This window comes from Capricornis sumatraensis, chromosome 2 (assembly GCF_032405125.1).
Source record: "Capricornis sumatraensis isolate serow.1 chromosome 2, serow.2, whole genome shotgun sequence".
Classification (NCBI taxonomy): Eukaryota; Metazoa; Chordata; class Mammalia; order Artiodactyla; family Bovidae; genus Capricornis; species Capricornis sumatraensis.
Window position 1 is genome coordinate 201,043,806 of NC_091070.1, and position 19,556 is coordinate 201,063,361.

The window sequence follows — 19,556 nt, forward strand, 5'->3', positions numbered from 1 at the left end:
ACAACTGCACTCATCTCACCCGCTGGTAAAGTAACGCTCAAAATTCTCCAAGCCAGGCTTCAGCAATACCTGAAGCATGAACTTCCAGATGTTCAACCTGGTTTTAGAAAAGGCAGAGGAACCAGAGATCAAATTGCCAACATCCACTGGATCATCAAAAAAGCAAGAGAGTTCCAGAAAAACATCTATTTCTGCTTTATTGACTATGCCAAAGCCTTTGACTGTGTGAATCACGACAAACTGTGGAAAATTCTGAAAAAGATGAGAATACCAGACCACCTGACCTGCCTCTTGAGAAATCTGTATGCAGGTCAGGAAGCAACAGTTAGAACTGGACATGGAACAACAGACTGGTTCCAAATTGGGAAAGGAGTACATCAAGGCTGTATATTGCCACCCTGCTTATTTAACTTATATGCAGAGTACATCATGAGACACGCTGGGCTGGATGAAGCACAAGCTGAAATCAAGATTGCTCGAAGAAATATCAATAACCTCAGATATGCAGATGACACCACCCTTATGGCAGAAAGTGAAGAAGAACTAAAGAGCCTCTTGATGAAAGAGGAGAGTGAAAAAGTTGGCTTAAAGCTCAACATTCAGAAAACGAAGATCATGGCATCTGGTCCCATCACTTCATGGGGAATAGATGGGGAAACAGTGGAAACGGGCTCCAAAATCACTGCAGATGGTGACTGCAGCCATGAAATTAAAAGACGCTTACTCCTTGGAAGGAAAGTTATGATCAACCTAGACAGCATGTTAAAAACCAGAGATGTTACTTTGTCAACAAAGGTCCGTCTAGTCAAGGCTATGGTTTTTCCAGTGGTCATGTATGGATGTGAGAGTTGGACTGTAAAGAAAGCTGAGCACTGAAGAATTGATGCTTTTGAAGTGTGGTGTTGGAGAAGACTCTTGAGAGTCCTTGGACTGCAAGGAGATCCAACCAGTCCATCCTAGAGGAGATCAGTCCTGGGTATTCATTGGAAGGACTGATGTTGAAGCTGAATGCCAGTACTTTAGCCACCTGATGGGATGAGCTGACTCATTTGAAAAGACCCTGATGCTGGGAAAGATCGACAGCAGGAGGAGAAGGGGACAACAGAGGATGAAGTGGTTAGATGGCATCACCGACTCAATGGACATGAGTTTGAGTAAACTCTCAGAGTTGGTGATGGACAGGGAAGCCTGGTGTGCTGTGGTCCATGGGGTTGCAAAGAGTTGGACACAACTTAGCTGAATTGAATTGAATAAACATTTGTTAAATAAAGGGATGAAAGAAAAAGGAAACAGGACTTGCCTGGTAGTCCAGTGAATCTGCCTGTTAATTCAGGAGACATGAGTTCATTCCCTGGTCCAGGAAGATCCCACATGCTGCAGAGCTCGAAGTCCATGCACCACAACTACTGAGCCAGCAACAAAGATCTGTCACAGCCATAAATAAATAAAATTTAAAGAAGAAAAAGGAAATATATGATATTGAATATTTCATACCAGAGGGACACTGTGATCTGTTACCAGGCAAAAGACTTAGGCTTGGTTTTATGAAAAAATATTCATAAAATGTAGCATCAAAATTTAGGTCAATGTTTATGATAAAAAAAATTTTAATTCTGAAAGCTGAATTACAAATCTTTTTTTTTTTGGCTGCACTCCATGGCATGTGGAACCTTAGTTCCCTGACCAGTGATTGAACCAGCACCCCCTGCATTGCAAGGCAGATTCTTAATCACTTTATTGCCAGGGAAATCCCCTTATGAATCATTTTTAATTAAGCAATTTTCTGGATAGTGGCGTGTGTAAAAACCATGTCAGCTAGACATTGGGACTTATTTCTTAATTAAAATCACTGTGTTTCTAAAACTGTTATGAATTCTAAAATGATTAATGAATAAAATTAAATAAAAGGGAATTTGAATGTGGGAGAAAAACAATTATCAGAGAAGGATCTGAAGAGAAATAAATGCTAACACTTGATATCAAGATTTATTTTCAGGTAAATTGTCTTTATAGCAAGCGTCTTTTTAGATCATCTCTAACTGTTACAGCCAGTTTTCCTCTTTATTTCTTATGGGTCATTCTCAAATACTGAAAGTTGTATATCAAAAATCGTACTATTATTTTCCAATTATGACATTGTCAGTTTAAAATGAGAGATATTAAATAATATTTGGTTATTATTTTTTGGAGAAAGCAATCATCAATCAAAAACTGTTTATTAAACTGTTTACTAAATCAGAAAATGTCATGGTGCATCTGAAAATTCTAACAAAGAAATTAGAGTTTTGCACAATAACCTCTTGTCAGTATACAGACTGTAAGTCTATATAATCTTTGGCTGAAACTCTGATGGTTTTTTTATGTACATTTTGGCAGTTGCATTGTATGAACTCTTTTGTGTTTAATGTAGGGTCACAGTGTCCTATGTGACACTTCCATATATATGTATCCCTTTCCTGATACCACAGAAGCATAAATGGCAGCCTTTCAAAACTGCCATGACTTTATAGGCTATTATTACTGTCATTATTACTGTCTTAACATATTACTTAAAATATAATTTTCAAATAATTTTGTGTTATCAAAGTAATTCATGTTTGCTATGGAAAATTTTGCTGAAACTGAGGCATATGAAAAAGAAAATAAAAATCACCCATAGTATAATCATACCACCAAGAGATAATCACAGTTAACAGTTTATTTCCTTCTAGATATGTATGTATCTGGGTTACTATTCTAAGTATCATATTTTAAAATTAAGATATTCACATATCATAAAATTCACCATTGAGAGTGTTAAGTTCAGTGGTTTTGGTATAGTCACAAAAGTGTGCAACCATCACCACTAATTTCAGGACATTTTCACCACTGCAAAAGCCACTGTTTATCAATTAAGGAAAATCTTATATGCGTATAGGAAACTATTTACTAGCCATGTTTCCAAGAATAGGCAGTTTTAGGCCTGCTCTGTTTTCTGTACAGTAAGTTTTGTATACATTCAAGATTCTCGGCCCTCATAAAATTATATGAGCTGAAAATACCTTTTCCTACTCTTCTGCTTCATCTTTTACTCTCTTCATGATATCTTTTGGTAAATGAATGTTTTTAATTTTAATGTAGCCAACTCTATAATAATTTTCCCTTTGTGGTTAGTATTTCTTATATCTTTTTAAAGAAATCCTTGTCTACTTGAAAGTCATGAAATATATACCTTTATTAATTTTTCAAAATTTTATAGTTTTTCCATTTACATTTAGGTCTGTAATTCACCTGTAACTAAATTTTATAGATCATATTAGTAAGGAACTAGTTTCATTTTCCCCATATACATATATAAAAACAATTCCCAGCATTTTTGTTTACCTGTTGCTCTGCTGTGCAAACTATCTCATATACCTAGTAATCGTATACGCATGGATCTGATTCTAGAATTTCGTTTCTATTCCATTGATCTGTCTGTCTATTCCTGTCTTGTTATAGCTGTACTTTAAGTCTGATAGGCTTATTTAATAGAGAATTTTCTCTCTCCTTAGTATTCTTTTTGGAAGTACTTGGCTATTCTACCTCTTTTATACTTCCATATAAAATTCAGAATTAGTTCATCAAATCTATTTTTTAAAATAATACTGTATGATTCTACTTATATGAGATACTTGGAGGAGTCAGAATCAGTAAAACAGAAAGTACAATGTGTTTGCCAGGGGCTAGGGGAGGAGAGAATGGGGAGTTACTGTTTAGTAGGTATAGACTTCAGTTTTACAAGATGAAAAGAATTATGGGGATGGCTGGTTGTGATGGCTGTATATCAATGTGAATGTGTTTAACATCACTGAACTATATTCTTAAAAATGATTAAGATGATAAATTTTATGTTATGTGTATTTTAATACAATAAAAAGAAAGAGGTTTCTTAAAAATTGGAATTTCTTTAGATCTGTAAATTATTTTGGGAATAATCATCGTTACATTGACACTTATAATTCATCAACATGATACATCTCATTTATTTATATATTCCTTAATTTTAAAATTTATCTAAATAAAATTTATAAATTATATCCGTAAAGGTCTTATATTGGGTTGGCCAAAAGTTCATTTGGATTTTTCCATAACATCTTACAGAAAAAGCTGAACAAACTTTTGGGCCAAGCCAAATACAATCTTTGATTGCATTAACTTCTTCTAGGTATATTATATTTTAAAATTCTATTTTTAAGTGCTGTTAAAATTTTTTTTCATTTTCTGTTTGTTGTTAGATAAGCATTACATTAAAACTCAAATTGTAGCAGAGCCTGCTATCTAAACTATGAAAAGTATAGAAGTTTCAAAATGCAAACTTTATCAAAATTACATGGATTGTTTGGGTGGTAGAATTAGAAACAGGTAATAGTCTACTTTGCTTAATTAAGTGGACATTAATAAATGACAGTGCTATGATTCAAAATAACACATGGTGGGCAAATAAATTTTAATGAAGAGTATAAAATCAGACATAATAGTTGAATTCTGACAACACAGAATGCCATTGAATATTGTATTGTGGTTTTAGGCTATTAACATTATTAATTCTTCTCATATGTGTCTCTTATTTGACTCAGGTGAAAAGGATTCAATGATTTTTGACTGTACTGAATGTTATGATCCAGTTACTAAACAGTGGACTACTGTAGCTTCAATGAATCACCCCCGCTGTGGCTTGGGAGTGTGTGTATGTTATGGGGCTATCTATGCTTTGGGTAATTATTCTCTCCAATTTAAAGATATCTAATATTATTTAAATTCTTAATCAAATTATGCTTACTTTAGAAATTTGAAACTTGTGTCTCTTCAGTTTTAAAAGTTCTTATTCTAAAAATTATATTACTTGGGAAATACTGTCAAGCATGGAACTCTTAGAAGGAGATGGGGATGAAATACAGATGAGATGTCTGGAGGAGCATTTTAGCTGACTTGTTAAATGTCATTAGGATGACTGTTCTGAATATGCAGATATTATTTTAAAAAATAATTTTGCAAAATATTGTATTTCCTATGCAGTAGATTGAAGTTTGGGGGTTTGTTTTGTTTGTTAAAATCGCTTGTGAAACGTAGGCAGAGAGTTGAAAGATCCAAGTTCTATTTACAATCAAATTCTACCTTTTCTTGTAATCTTGGACAAATAACCTCTCTGGTCCATATGATAATCATCCATAATATAAAGTTGTCAGATTAGATGTTTTCTAAGGTGCTTTTCATAAAAAGTTTCCTTTATTCTGGAAATAAGATTTTTTATTTGGTTCTAGGTGGTTGGGTTGGAGCTGAGATAGGGAACACTGTTGAACGATTTGATCCTGATGAAAATAAATGGGAAGTAGTTGGCAACATGGCTGTGTCACGGTACTACTTTGGGTGTTGTGAAATGCAAGGTAATTGCTTTAGAAATCTTTTTCCTGAAAATGTATTTTTTAAACAACTGTTTGAGCTTGAGGCTTTATTTTCACAAAAGTGTATTTTGTACCTGTTCAGTTCAGGCGCTCAGTCATGTCCGACTGTTTGCGACCCCGTGGACTGCAGCACACCAGGCTTCCCTGTCCATCACCACCTCCTGGAACTTGCTGAAACTCTTGCCTGTTAATTTTGAATAATTGACACTAACAGTGTGGAGGTTCTGCTTTTAATCTCTTATATTTTTAAACCTCTTATATCTTTATTTCTGTATTACCAAAATGAAACCTTTTTTTCCAAAATAAAGCTAAAATTAAAAATTCCAGATGGGCAAAGATACCTAATTAGCAAAATAAGCATTTGAACTGTTATCCATTATTGTCTTTTTTCTCTCCCTTGTAGTCCTTAGGGCTTCCCTGATGGCTCAATTGGTAAAGAATCTGCCTGCAATGCAGGAGACCTGGGTTTGATCCCAGGGTCAGGAAGATCCCCTGGAAGAGGGCATGGCAACCCACTCCAGTATCTTGCCTGGAGCATACCATGGACAGAGGAGCCTGGCATGGGGTTGCAAAGAGTTGGACACGACTGAGCAACTAACATTTTAACCTTCAAGTATTTCTAAGTAGGGAGAGGTTATCAAAAACAGTCTTTATAGTGTCATAGGCTTCTTCAGTGTTTTTTTAAATAGGGTACATTGTAATTCAGTATACACCCACAGTGCTATCACAGATTTGAAAAATGTACTACATGTTAAAATGGTAAACAGACATTTATTAATTGTCTACTATATACTGATAGGTAATTAATAAGCACTCTCAAATAAAACCTGATTCTCCATTCAGAGATAGGGAACACATTTATATGTACCTGTAGGCTTCCCCGATGGCTCAGCAGGTAAAGAATCTGCCTGCAATGCAAGAGGCACAGGTTCAATCCCTGGGTCGGAAAGACCCTCTGGAAAAGGAAATTGCAACCCACTCCCGTATTCTTGCCTGAAAACCCCCATGGACAGAGGAGCCTGATGGGCTACAGTCCAAAGGGTTGCAAAGAGTCGCATATGACTGAACGAATAAGCAAGCAAGCAGTATACTGAGAGGTACTTAATAAGTACTCTAGAATAAACCCTAATTCTCTGTCCAGATTTGGGGAACACATTTATATGTAGCTGTAAAGTATGAAGCAGTCTGCCATTACGTGACAACTCAGGTGCTCCATTCCTAGCTCAAGTTCTTTCTGCCTTCTGAGTAGCTTCTCAGATTTCTGCTGGCATCTAAATGCTCGAATTACATGGTGTAGACTGTGTTCTATTGTTTAATATTATAGTGTTCTCTAGTTGTTTTATATTTATTTTTATCTTCTTATCTGAAGCCATAGAACTGGAGAGGCATCTTGAATATTGTCTATTTCAACCCCTTTATTTTTAGATGAGGAAGCTGAAGATCAGGAGGCTGTGAGTTGTCTTTTTTCATAGTTGGTTTCTAGTAAAGTTGGAGCTTGAACCCAAGTTTACTAACATTTAGCTTATGTTTCTTAAAATGCCATTCTGTAAAACTTACAATTTTAGAACTCAGTAAACTCAGTTTAGGAACAACAGTAAGCACTCAAAAAGTAATTGTTGATTGTCAGAATCTTTAGTTGCAAATCAAATTTAATAAGAAACTCTGAATTACAGTCTGCTGTACTGTATCCAACACCTTAATCTAGCCATGAACTATTCTAATTTAAATTTAATTCTCTATTTTATGTCCATTTGAGCAAAAGTTAGGTTATCACCAAGCAGGGTTATGTCATTCCCAGTTTAAGTGTATGACCGTTTTTAAGAAGGTGAAATCCCTCTCTTCCTTTTTTACTTATACACGATAGCAGTGGATCTGGAACTTGAGATCATTAAGCGAACAATAAGATTGGAAATCCTTGTCTGACAGATTGCTTTGTTATAGCATTATTAAGTTCTTTGAAAATTCAGTGTCACTTTAAATTCGTACCACTAATTCTTTGTAACATGCTTAAATAAGAGCTGTGATAAACTGGACAGAAGTCAATTCTCCTTCTTGAAGCCCTGCATTAAAGTATCAGATAACAAACTTAAATCACAATTATCACATTTTATAATTATTTGTATCCTATTTTCTATAGCATCTGAGCAAAAATATTCCATTTTCAGGTTTAATTTATGTGGTTGGGGGCATCAGCAATGAAGGAATAGAGCTTCGTTCTTTTGAAGTGTATGATCCACTTTCCAAGCGATGGTCTCCACTTCCTCCAATGGGAACTAGAAGAGCATATCTTGGGGTGGCTGCACTCAATGATTGCATCTATGCTATTGGAGGGTGGAATGAGACACAAGATGCTCTTCATACTGTAGAAAAATATTCCTTTGAAGAGGTAGGTTGGATGATTTCAATTGTTTGGTATCCTGTTATTCATGTCTGTAAGATCTGTGGGGTTCCTTTGTGGCTCAGATGGTAAAGAATCCACCTGAAATGGGAGAGACCTGGGTTCGATCCCTGGGTTGAGAAGATCCTTTGGAGAAGGTAACTCACTCCAGTATTCTTGCCTGGAGAATCCCATGGACAGAGGAGCCTAGGGTCACAAGGTGTTGAACATGACTGAGTGACTTAGCACAAGATCTGTGGTGTTGTTCAGTCGCTAAATCATGCCTGACTTTTTGGGACCGCATTAGACTGTAGTACATCAGACTTCCCCATCTTTCACCATTTCCTGGAGTTTACTCAAACTCATATCCATTGAGTTGCTGATGCCATCCCACCATCTCATCCTCTGTTGCCCCCTTCTCCTCCTGCCCACAATAATTCCCAACATCAGGGTTTTTTCCAGTGACTCAACTCTTCGCATCAGGTAGCCAAAGTATTGGAGCTTCAGCTTCAACATCAGTCCTTCCAATTAATATTCAGGATTGATTTCCTTTAGGATTGACTGGTTTGATCTCCTGCTGTCCAGACTCTCAAGAGTCTTCTCCAGCACCACAATTCAAAAGCATCAACTCTTCAGTGCTCAGCCTTCTTTATGGTTCAGTATGCACATTTGTATATTGCTGCTGAAAAAACAGCTTTGACTAGACAGATCTTTGCTGGCAAAATGATGTCTCTGCTTTTTAATACACTGTTTAAGTTTGTCACAGCTTTTTTCCAAGGAACAAGTGACTTTTAATCTCTATAATTATGGATTTATCTGTTCTTCCATTCCTGTCAGATTTTGCTTCTCATTTTTATCTCTGTTATTAAGTGTGTATACATTTATTATTACATTTTCTTGCTGAATTGATCTTTTTATAGCCTTGAAATGTTTTTCATTCTCTATGATAATCTTTTCCTTGAAGTCTACTTTGTCTTCATACTAATGTAGCCAAGCTATCTTTTGATTAGTATGTGCGTTGTGTATCTTTTTTTCCCTTCTATTTTAAATCTGTGTCTTTAAAAACTTCACATTTTGTAAGATAGCTGTGGTCTGTTTTTCTGTACAGTTTGAAAGTCTCTGACTTCTAAGTAGGGTCTTTAGAATTTTTACTATTTATATATAATGTAATTATATATGTGGGGTTGGTTTTTAGACTCTGCTGTTTTTCTCTTTGTACAATCCACCCTTTTTTTCCTCTTTTCTGTCTTTATGTTGATTGTTTTAGTATACCAGTTTATCTCTTTAGTCCAATTAACTATATATCTTCACCTTTTTTCTTAATTGTTGCTTTTGGGTTTTCATTATATACAATAGCCATTTTAATGTATTACATCTACATTAAAATGATATCATGCCAGTTCACTTTTAATGTAAGAAACAGAAAAACATACTTATATTTTCCTCTTCCATCCTTTGTGCTATTGATGTATTGATTTTACTTCTGAGTATGTAATAAACCCCACAGTATATTGTTGTTATATTTATTTAAAGGGTTAATTATATTTAAGATAAATTTTAATGAGAAAATATTTTATAATTATGCATTCATAACTATCATTTCTAGTTATGTTCATTGTATAGAATTAAGTTTCTATCTTACAGCATTTTCTCTTAGCCTGAAGAACTTCCTTTAGTGTTTATTTTTGTGCTGGTCTGTTGGCAATGATTCTCTAAGCTTTCATTTTAGAAAATTTTTTCACCATATTTTTAAAAGTTACTTATTTATTTATTGGCTGCATGGGGTCTTTGTTGCTGTGCAGCCTTTCCTCCAGTTACAGCGAGTGACGGTTACTCTCCAGTTGCGGTGCATGGGCTTCTCATTCAGGTTGTTTCTCTTGTTGAGGAGCACGGGCTCTAGGGCCAGGGGCTTCAGTAAGTTGTGGTTCTGGGCTCTAGAAGTTATTAATATGTGCTCAGTTGCTCAGTCTTGTCTAACTATTTACAACCCCATGGACTGTAGCCTGTCAGGCTTGTCTGTCCATGGGATTTCCCAGGCAAGAATACTGGAACAGGTTGCAATTTCTTCCTCCGGGGGTCTTCTTGTCTACCATCATTTTTGAGAGATATTTTGCTGAGTGTAGAATTTTAGGTTGTTCTTCCCCTCACTCTCATCATTTAATATTGTTGTTTACTTATCTTCTTGCATGGTTTTTTTTTTTTTAATTTTCGTTGGAGTATAGTTGATTTACAGTGCTGTGTTAGTTCTTGCATTGTTTCTGATGGGAGGTCGGTAGTCAATCTTGTTCTCCCATATATGTAACATCTCTTTTTTCTTTGACAGTTTTTAAGATTTTTTTATCTTTCTTATGGATTTCCAGTAATTTGATATATCTTTCGGGATTTTGGTGTTTAACCTGCTTGAAATTCATTGAACTTCTTGAATCTGTAGAATTATAGCTTCCATCAAATTGAAATCAGCCTTATTTCTTCAAGTATTCTCCTGCTCTCTTTCTGGGATTTAAGTAATGTCCACGTAAAACCATTTAATATTGTCCCATAGGTCACTGAGGTGTGTTAATTTTTTCCATCCTTTTTCTCTCAGTATTTCAGTTTGTTTTTCTTGGTTTTCATTTTCCAGATTTTTCAGGTTAATTTGCAAACAGTGTATGATTTTTTTAAGGTATATCATATGTTTTGCTATATATCTACTTGTGAAATGATTACCACAATCCAGGTAATTAACATACCCATCAACTCTCATAGATCCCTTTTCCTTTTTTGTGTCTGTATGTGATGGGAGCTCTTAAGATCTGCCTTCTTGGGGACTTCCCTGGCAGTCCAGTGGTTAAAACTCCATGTTCCCAATGCAGGAGGCACAGGGTAGATGCCTTTTTAGTAAATTTCAAGTATACAGTATACTATTATTAACTATATTCACCATAGTATATACATTAGATTGCTAGAACTTATTCATCCTGCATAATTAAAATTTTGTTCTCTGTGCTTCAGTGTTGATAGTTTTTCTTGCTGTGTCTTCAAGTCAACATTAACTTTCTACAATGTCTAAACTTTTAATTTGTAGTATCTAATTCTATCTAGGAAAATTTTCATTTCAGGTATTGTATATTTTAGCTCCATAAGATGTTTTGGTTATTTTTTAAGTGTCTTCCATTTCTCTCCTTGTCATTTTTCATGTTTTCTTTTATATCCTTGAATGTATTTATAATGTCTGTGTTAAAGTACTTCTCTGCTAATTCTGTTAATTTGACATTTTTGAACCTGTATTGATTGAAATTTTTCTTCCTGATTTCAGTCACATTTTTTTTTCTTTTTTTCTTTTTTTTTGCCTTTCCACATTTCTAGTAACTGATCGCGGAGAAGGCAATGGCACCCCACTCCAGTACTCTTGCCTGGAAAATCCCATGGATGGAGGAGCCTGGTAGGCTGCAGTCCATGGGGTTGCGAAGAGTCAGACACGACTGAGTGACTTCACTTTCGCTTTTCACTTTCATGCATTGGAGAAGGAAATGGCAACCCACTCCAGTGTTCTTGCCTGGAGGATCCCAGGGACGGGGGAGCCTGGTGGGCTGGCGTCTACGGGGTTGCACAGAGTCGGACACTACTGAAGTGACTTAGCAGCAGCAGCAGCAGCAGTAACTGATCGAATGTTGGACATTGTAGATGTTACATAGTTGAGTATTTGGATTTTGTTTTCTTCCCATAAGTGTTGTGTTTAGTTTTGACAGGCAGTTATTTGCAAATCAGATTCATATTTTGAACTTGTTTTTAAGCTTTGTAGGGAAGGTCTAGAAGGTCTAGGTCCTTTAGGAATAGTTTATCCCTACCACTGAATCATGGCTCTTCTTGACTGTCTCCTGTTTGTCCTAGCTGTCCAAAAGGTTTCTTCATATTGTCTGGTCAAAGCTAGAATATCATCCAGCCTTGTGTGAGCTCTGAGAATTGTTAAGCTTACAGGAGTTCCTGTAAAGGAAAGCTGTCTCTTCTTTTCACGCCAAATGTGAGTTTTCCACACCAAATTCTTCTCTGATTCTCTGTGGACACCAACTGGCGTCCTAAAGTCAACTGAGTTCTGACACTAACTATCCCACAGGTTATAGGCTCAGTACCACAGGACTGCCCTCACTTTAGACACCAGTCTCAAGTAGTCTGTCCTCATATTAACCACTGACTTGGTTACAAATTGAGGGTTCCTGTGATCCCTTCCTCAGGTTCAATAATTTGCTATAATGGCTCACAGAACTCTGGGAAACACCTTACTTAACTGTTTTCCAGTTTATTATAAAGGATATTCTATGTTACTATAAGTATAGAACAATAGAACAGAATATAATGTTTATATTCTGTATTATTATAAAGGATATAAATGAATAACCAGATGAAGAAGTATAGGGCAAGATCCAGGAGGGATCTTGCAGGTTTCTGCCCCAGTGGGATTTGGGGGTATCACTTACCTGGCATGTAGATATGGTCATCAAACCAGAAGTGCTCCAAACCTCACCGTTTAGGGATTTTTATGGAGGCTTCATCACATAGGCATCCAGTCCTTCTCTATTCCCTGGATGACAGGGTATGGGACTAAATTCCAAGCTTCTAATCTTGGCTTGATCTTTCTGGTAAGAGGCCCCTATATTGATGTTATACAGGATCCTACAAGAGTTGCCTTTTTAGAGAGGAAGACATTCCTGTCACCAAGGAAATCCCAAGGGACTTAGGAGCTCTGTGTTAAGACCTGCAGTCAGAGACCAAATATATGTCTCATTATATCACATCTTCCCATTTGTTGTTGCTTGATTATTCTTATGGAGTCTCATTTTTAAATTTTCTTTCCCTTTTCTTTTCTTCTCTTTTAAAACTTTTATTTTTACTTTTTTGTTGTTTTCTTTTATTTTCTTTCATAGTCTCATTTTATGCATGCAAAGATTAGGAGTATTCACACAGACTCGAGGGAACCTCTGTCCTCTGGCACTCTTCCTTACAAATCTCAACTGCATCAGCCTCTCTCAACTCTGATTTTGGTCTCATAAATCAGCTGACTGTTGTGCTCTGCTTGGGATTCCCTTCTCTGTACTGCTGTTCAGAAAGCCCTCCAGGCAAAAAGCCTGGACAGCTATGGAGCTCACCTTGTTTCTTTCTTTTTCTGAATCACAGATTTTCATTGCCTGTTGTCCATCATCTGAGAACTTTATTTCATAATCTGTCAAGTTTTCTAATTCTTTATGGTAGGAGGGCACGTTTGGTAACAGTTACTCTATCATGACTGAAATTAGAGGTCCCTTCTGATTCTGTCCTTTTGAGCATTTCTTTGCTATCTTGCATACTAAAATATTTCAAGTATAAGAAAGATTATACTTCTCTGATCCTAGAATCAGTCATTTCTCCAAGAACCTTTAGTTTCTCTTAGTGAAGAATAGTATTTGGAAACCAAGATTAGCTCTCAGACTATTCATTGCTCCTGGAGTATTGCAGCTTCCAGGCATTCTCAGTCAACAGCTAAACATAAACAGCAAATGTATATGTGTGTATGTATTCACACAAATACTCATTTATAGGTATTTCCATATCTGTGCATATGTTATAAAACCATGAGTTCATAATGTTGGCACCAATTTCAGTATACCTCAGATTCTTTCCATGAAAGAAAGGGGCCTTCCCCTTTCCATGATTGTAAATACCTTCTCTATCAGTTAAAAGGGCTTCCCAGGGGGTACAGTGGTAAAGAATCTGCCTGCCAATGCAGAAGATGCAAGAGACATGGGTTTGATCCCTGGGTCGGGAAGATCCCCTGGAGAAGGAAACGGCAACCTACTCCAGTATTCTTGCCTGGAAAATTCCATGGACAGAAGAGCCTCATGGACTACAGTCCATGGGGTTGCAGAGTTGGACATGACTGAGCACACAAACATATCATAATCACATCAGTTAAAAACTTGGCTCCTGTTATTCTCAATATATTTACTTATTTGTTTAGTGAAACAAGTTTCCCTACCATACCAGCTGTCTTCTCCACTTGTACCTCTATACATTACCTATCCTATTACTTACTATATGAGCACTCCAATATTCTCTCATGCCTTCAGTTACTTGCTTGATGTAATTATGCTACAAAGGGGAAAAGAAGAGAAAGTAGATAAGAGTAGGTTGTGAATTACTGTTCTATCATGCATTTGTTCTTTAGTCCATTTATTCATTCACAAATATGTAAAGACCTGGGGAAGCAAAGGCTACCTAAATATATAATACTCCAGCTCTCAAGAAACCAACATTCTAGTGGGAAATATTAAAAATAGACAAACAATTGCATTACCATTTGTTAAGTGCTGGAATAATGTAAGCACAAGGTGTGTTGTATCATAGACTTACAGGTTAGAAAAATTTTTTCCAAGTTAATTTCCATGGAATACTATTTTTTTGCTTTTTTTTTTTTTTTGGCCACTGCCACCTGGGATGCAGGATCCTTAGTTCCTCCACCAGGGTTCAAACCTGTGCCCCCTGCAGTGGAAGCATGAAGTCAACCACTGGACCACCAGGGAAATCCCTGCATTGATAATAGGAAGTAGATAGCATAAGTTTCCCTGGTCAACTATACTTAGGGAATGTTGAATTAAGTAAAGTTAAATAAATTTCTTTACTATTGGACAGGGAGGCCTGGCATGCTGCGATTCATGGAGTCGCAAAGAGTCGGACACGACTGAGCAACTGAACTGAACTGAACTGAACTGATAGGACTTCTTTACACAATTTATTAAAATAAGATATTTCATGAATCTTTATGCTAAATCTCTCACATTTAAGTGACCACACAGCCCTTACTTTTGTTTGTGAAACATCTTGGGGGAAAAAGTGTTTCAGGGAGCATTATGTTGTGAAATATGGATTTATTGTTTTTCAGTCGCTCATTCATGTCTGACTCATCAAGTTGCCTCAAGAAGTTTACTCTCTAGCATTGATGAATAATCTCTCTTCATTTTTTATGATTTTATAAATTTTGTTCATCATATGCTTTATTTTCAAATTATTATTATTTTTTTTTAATCTGGAAACGTTTTCTTTTCTCTCTTGATTATTTCTCAGGACCTTTTTTTAGCTTTCCTGTTTTCTGGGTATAGACATTTTCCCTGGAGCTGGACTTTGTCATTTTGTCTATAGCAGCTTACTGAAATTGCTTCAGTGAATAATATATGCCAAGAGTTAGCAAACTTTTTGTTAAAAGACTGGATAGTAAATGTTTTAGGCCTTGGGGGCTACATGCAATCTCTTCTTTTGGCATATATATATATTTTTAATAACCTTTGTAGGCTTAAAAAAATAGGCCCTAGTTTCCAATCCCTGATCTATACTATCTTTCTGAAAATATCTTTTACACTTTACTAGCTGTACTAGATGTCCTTAAAAAAAAAGATTCCATGTTAAAATAAATTTGGCCAGTGTTGTTTCTTGTTCTCTTGGAGATTTATGAGGCCTGTTATATTAAAGATGCAAAAAAGCCTTTTTGTAAGCGTTCTTCTCCTTTGAACTTTGTGAGTTTGTGTGGTGTGTGTTTGAATTACATACTTGTATTTCATAGAACTAGTTTCTCTGAATTCTTGCCTATATAGAATTTCTAGATTATCTCTTGGTGATCATAATTTATAATTAATCACAGATACAGTTTTCATTATTTTCCTCTAAATTTACTACTTTGTCTACACCTACTAAAAATTTCTATTTAAAATATTGTATATACTTATATGAATAGGTCGTAAGTTTGAAATTTAAACATGTAAAAAGAACCAGAGTATCTGATTTCTCAGCACTTTTCTGTGTTACCATATTATAACACTGCAAACTTCTTTTTTCTTTTATCCAGGAAAAGTGGGTTGAAGTTGCCTCAATGAAGGTACCTAGAGCAGGCCTGTGTGTTGTGGCAGTCAATGGGCTTCTGTATGTTTCTGGAGGTCGATCTTCCAGCCACGATTTCTTGGCTCCAGGTACCTTGGACTCAGTTGAAGTTTATAACCCTCATTCAGATACATGGACAGAAATTGGCAATATGATTACCAGTCGTTGTGAAGGAGGTGTTGCTGTACTATGAAATAGAAAGCATTAAGACAGCAAAAGAAACATTTTGAAAATGCAGAATCTCACCTTTTGCAAATCACACTTGTATTTGGTGATAGGACCCTTTCTGTTTTCTGTGAATTTGGTAGAAAAATGAATAAAGATTTTTTTTTTTTTAAAGAATTTGAGTGAGAAGTGATAGTGGAATATATCCTAAATTAATAAAGAGTTCTCACAAATTTGCCAGCTGACCAACAGATGCTGTTTATGCTCTAGAATTGTCCAGTTAGGAGTAGAGTCCTATTTGTAAAAAGAATTTGCCAGAAGCTTCTTGGCAAATAGTTGCTTTAGCAGCTTCTCCAGTTCAGTTTAAGCTATAACATGACCATTGTGTGATGTAAGAATATCAAATGAGACAGTTTAAAGATGTCTATACATTCATGATTCAGCTCAGAGCATAATATTCCATGGCCATAGTTTAAATTAAAGAGAAAAGCCAATGAGACAACTTCCTACTTCTGTTTTATTCCTACTTTTCACTAACCCCAAACTTTTTATTGGCAGTAAGTATACTGGGAGGGACATGTTGGAAATGTTTAGCTGTTTATATAAATTTTCACTTGTTGATAACAGCATAAAAAAAAGCTCTTGTTCACTTATGTTTTTGTTTTGATGCTGGAATTCAAGTGAGAAATTAATAGGTTCTTAGTGACAGTCCTTTATTGCAATAGGATGATGTATGGGTGATAGAGGCCAGCTGGTTATATGCACCTTTTTCCAAAAATATGTTTAGCTTTGAGAAGAGGGAATTTATTAGATTACCAAGCTTTATGAAGCATACTCATACTTGGGCAAGCCTAAGTATGAACTTAGTACAAAGCCATGGCCTGGCTTGGAGAAGATGGAATTGTAGATCCCTGTACAACTTTTTATGTACACTAACTCATAAATGTAAAAGCTTCTGATCCAAAACTGCTTCTCAAAACTTAACTTTCTCGAAGAAGCATATTAAAGAAGTGTTCTCTATTTCTGAGACAGAGATTTTGTGTATATGATCATCACTTTTATTTCTACTAGTCAGTTGGAGCCATATACATTAAAGGTCTTATACATTTAGGTTTACCTAGCTGTTCCAGGATTTGATTTCTATATCCCTGATTTCCCCTTTTCTATATGAAAGTCCTTTAGTATATTATAGGCATCAGTGGCTTATTTAGATAGAAAACCTTTGGTAAGCATTAAAGACTCAGGTCCGAAATATTTGGATTGATCCACAAGGATACTTTCCTTCACAACTTAACCATATGCATATTTTAAGAAAAGCTTATGTAGTGCAGACAGAAAGCTCTGTGTTCCATTCTTTCGGGTAGCCTGAAAATCTGAAGGGTCACAGATGGCTGACTGGGATGTGTAAAATGTCAAGGAGTGAAGTATCAAGATAATGTATAAACTAAGCTGTAACTCATGTGCCTTTAATATTTCTAGTTGAGAATGTGTTTAAAACAGATTTACAAATTTTCCTATCATTTAATTTTCATTATTGCCTGGTGCCAGCCTAAAATGGCAGTATGAAGAGAGGCATTTTGTACTGCTATGATGGAAATGTAGTCAAGACAATCAGTGTTTGGGCTTAAATAGATTCAGATGATGCCTGAAAATAAGTAATTGTAAATATGCTTATTTCCTAGAAAATGACAGATTGTTTTAAAAAGAATGTACTAATAAAGTGTCTTGAATTTTTTGTTTTTTGCTTTTCCTTGTATTACTCATCAACTTAGTTTATTAGCATCATTCTTGGATTACAAGGATTGCCCACGAATTTTAGTGCTTCATCTTTAGGGATTTGCACATTTAATTTTACATTTAATTGTTTTCTGAACAACTATTAAAATGATGTCTGAATTTGGCAATAAGGAGTTCATGATCTTAGCCACAATCAGCTCCTGGTCTTGTTTTTGCTGACTGTATAGTGCTTCTCCATCTTTGGCTGCAAAGAATATAATTGATCTGTTTTCGGTGTTGGCCTTCTGGTGATGTCCATGTGTAGAGTCTTCTCTTGTGTTGTTGGAAGAGGGTGTTTGCTATGACCAGTGCGTTCTCTTGGCAAAACTCTATTAGCCTTTGCCCTGCTTCATTCTGTACTCCAAAACCAAATTTGCCTGTTACTCTAGGTATTTCTTGACTTCCTACTTTTGCATTCCAGTCCCCTATAATGAAAAGGATATCTTTTATGGGTGTTAATTCTAAAAGGTCTTGTAAGTCTTCATAGAACCATTCAACTTCAGCTTCTTCAGCATTACTGGTCGGGGCATAGACTTTGATTACTGTGATATTGAATGGCTTGCCTTGGAAACAAACAGATCATTCTATAGTTTTTGAGATTGCATCCAAGTACTGCATTTCGGACTCTTTTGTTAACTGTGATGGCTACTCCATTTCTTCTAAGGGATTCCTGCCCACAGGAGTAGAAATGGTCATCTGAGTTAAATTCACCCATCCCAGTCCATTTTAGTTCGCTGATTCCTAGAATGTCAACGTTCACTCTTGCCATCTCCTGTTTGACCACTTCCAATTTGCCTTGACTCATGGACCTAACATTCCAGGTTCCTATGCAATATTGCTCTTTACAGCATTGGACCTTGCTTTACCACCCAGTCACATCCACAACTGGGTATTGTTTTTGTTTTGGCTCCATCCCTTCACTCTTTCTGGAGTTATTTCTCCACTGATCTCCAGTAGCATATTGGGCACATACCAACCTGGGGAGTTCATCTTTCAGTGTCCTATCTTTTTGCCTTTTCATGCTGTTTATGGGGTTCTCAAGGCAAGAATACTGAAGTGGTTTGCCATTCCCTTCTCCAGTGGACTACATTCTGTCAGACCTCTCCATCATGACCTGTCCGTCTTGGGTGGCCCTACATGGCATGGCTTAGTTTCACTGAGTTAGACAAGGCTGTGGTCCATGTGATCCGATTGGCTAGTTGTCTGTGATTGTGGTTTCAGTCTAGTGGTCTAGTGGTTTCAGTCAACCACTAGACTGTTCAGGTATGACCTAAACCAAATCCTTTATGATGATACAGTGGAAGTGAGAAAGAGATTTAAGGGACTAGATCTGATAGAGTGCCTGGTGAACTATGGATGGAGGTTCGTGACACTGTACAGGAGACAGGGATCAACACCATCCCCAAGAAAAAGAAAGGCAAAATGGCTGTCTGAGGAGGCCTTACAAATAGCTGTTAAAAGAAGAGAAGCAAAAAGCAAAGGATAATAGGAGATATAAGCATCTGAATGCAGAGTTCCAAAGAATAGCAAGGAGAGATAACAAAGCCTTCCTCAGTGATCAATGCAAAGAAGTAGAGGAAAACAATAGAATGGGAAAGACTAGAGATCTCTTCAAGAAAATTAGAGATACCAAGGGAATATTTCATGTAAATATGAACTCGATAAAGGACAGAAATGGTAGGGACCTAACAGAAGCAGAAGATATTAAGTGGCAAGAATACACAGAACTGTACAAAAAAGATCTTCACAACCCAGATAATCATGATGGTGTGATCACTCACCCAGAGCCAGACATCCTGGAATGTGAAGTCAGGTGGGCCTTAGGAAGCATCACTACAAACAAAGCTAGTGGAGGTGATGGAATTCCAGATGAGCTATTTCAAATCCTGAAAGATGATGCTGTGAAAGTGCTGCACTCACTATGCCAGCAAATT

General features: G+C 36.3%; 1 protein-coding gene across 1 annotated transcript in view; it reads left to right on the forward strand.

Moving 5' to 3' along the window:
• The window catches only part of IPP (intracisternal A particle-promoted polypeptide), a 29,591-nt gene extending 13,183 nt beyond the window's left edge, over positions 1-16,408 (forward strand). Inside the window, exons 5-8 of the mRNA XM_068965820.1 lie at positions 4,599-4,736; positions 5,283-5,405; positions 7,589-7,809; positions 15,650-16,408. Of these exons, the coding sequence (XP_068821921.1) occupies positions 4,599-4,736; positions 5,283-5,405; positions 7,589-7,809; positions 15,650-15,874 (707 nt within the window). The 3' untranslated portion in view covers positions 15,875-16,408. The remainder of the gene's footprint in view (positions 1-4,598; positions 4,737-5,282; positions 5,406-7,588; positions 7,810-15,649) is intronic.
• The last annotated feature ends 3,148 nt before the right edge of the window (positions 16,409-19,556 follow it).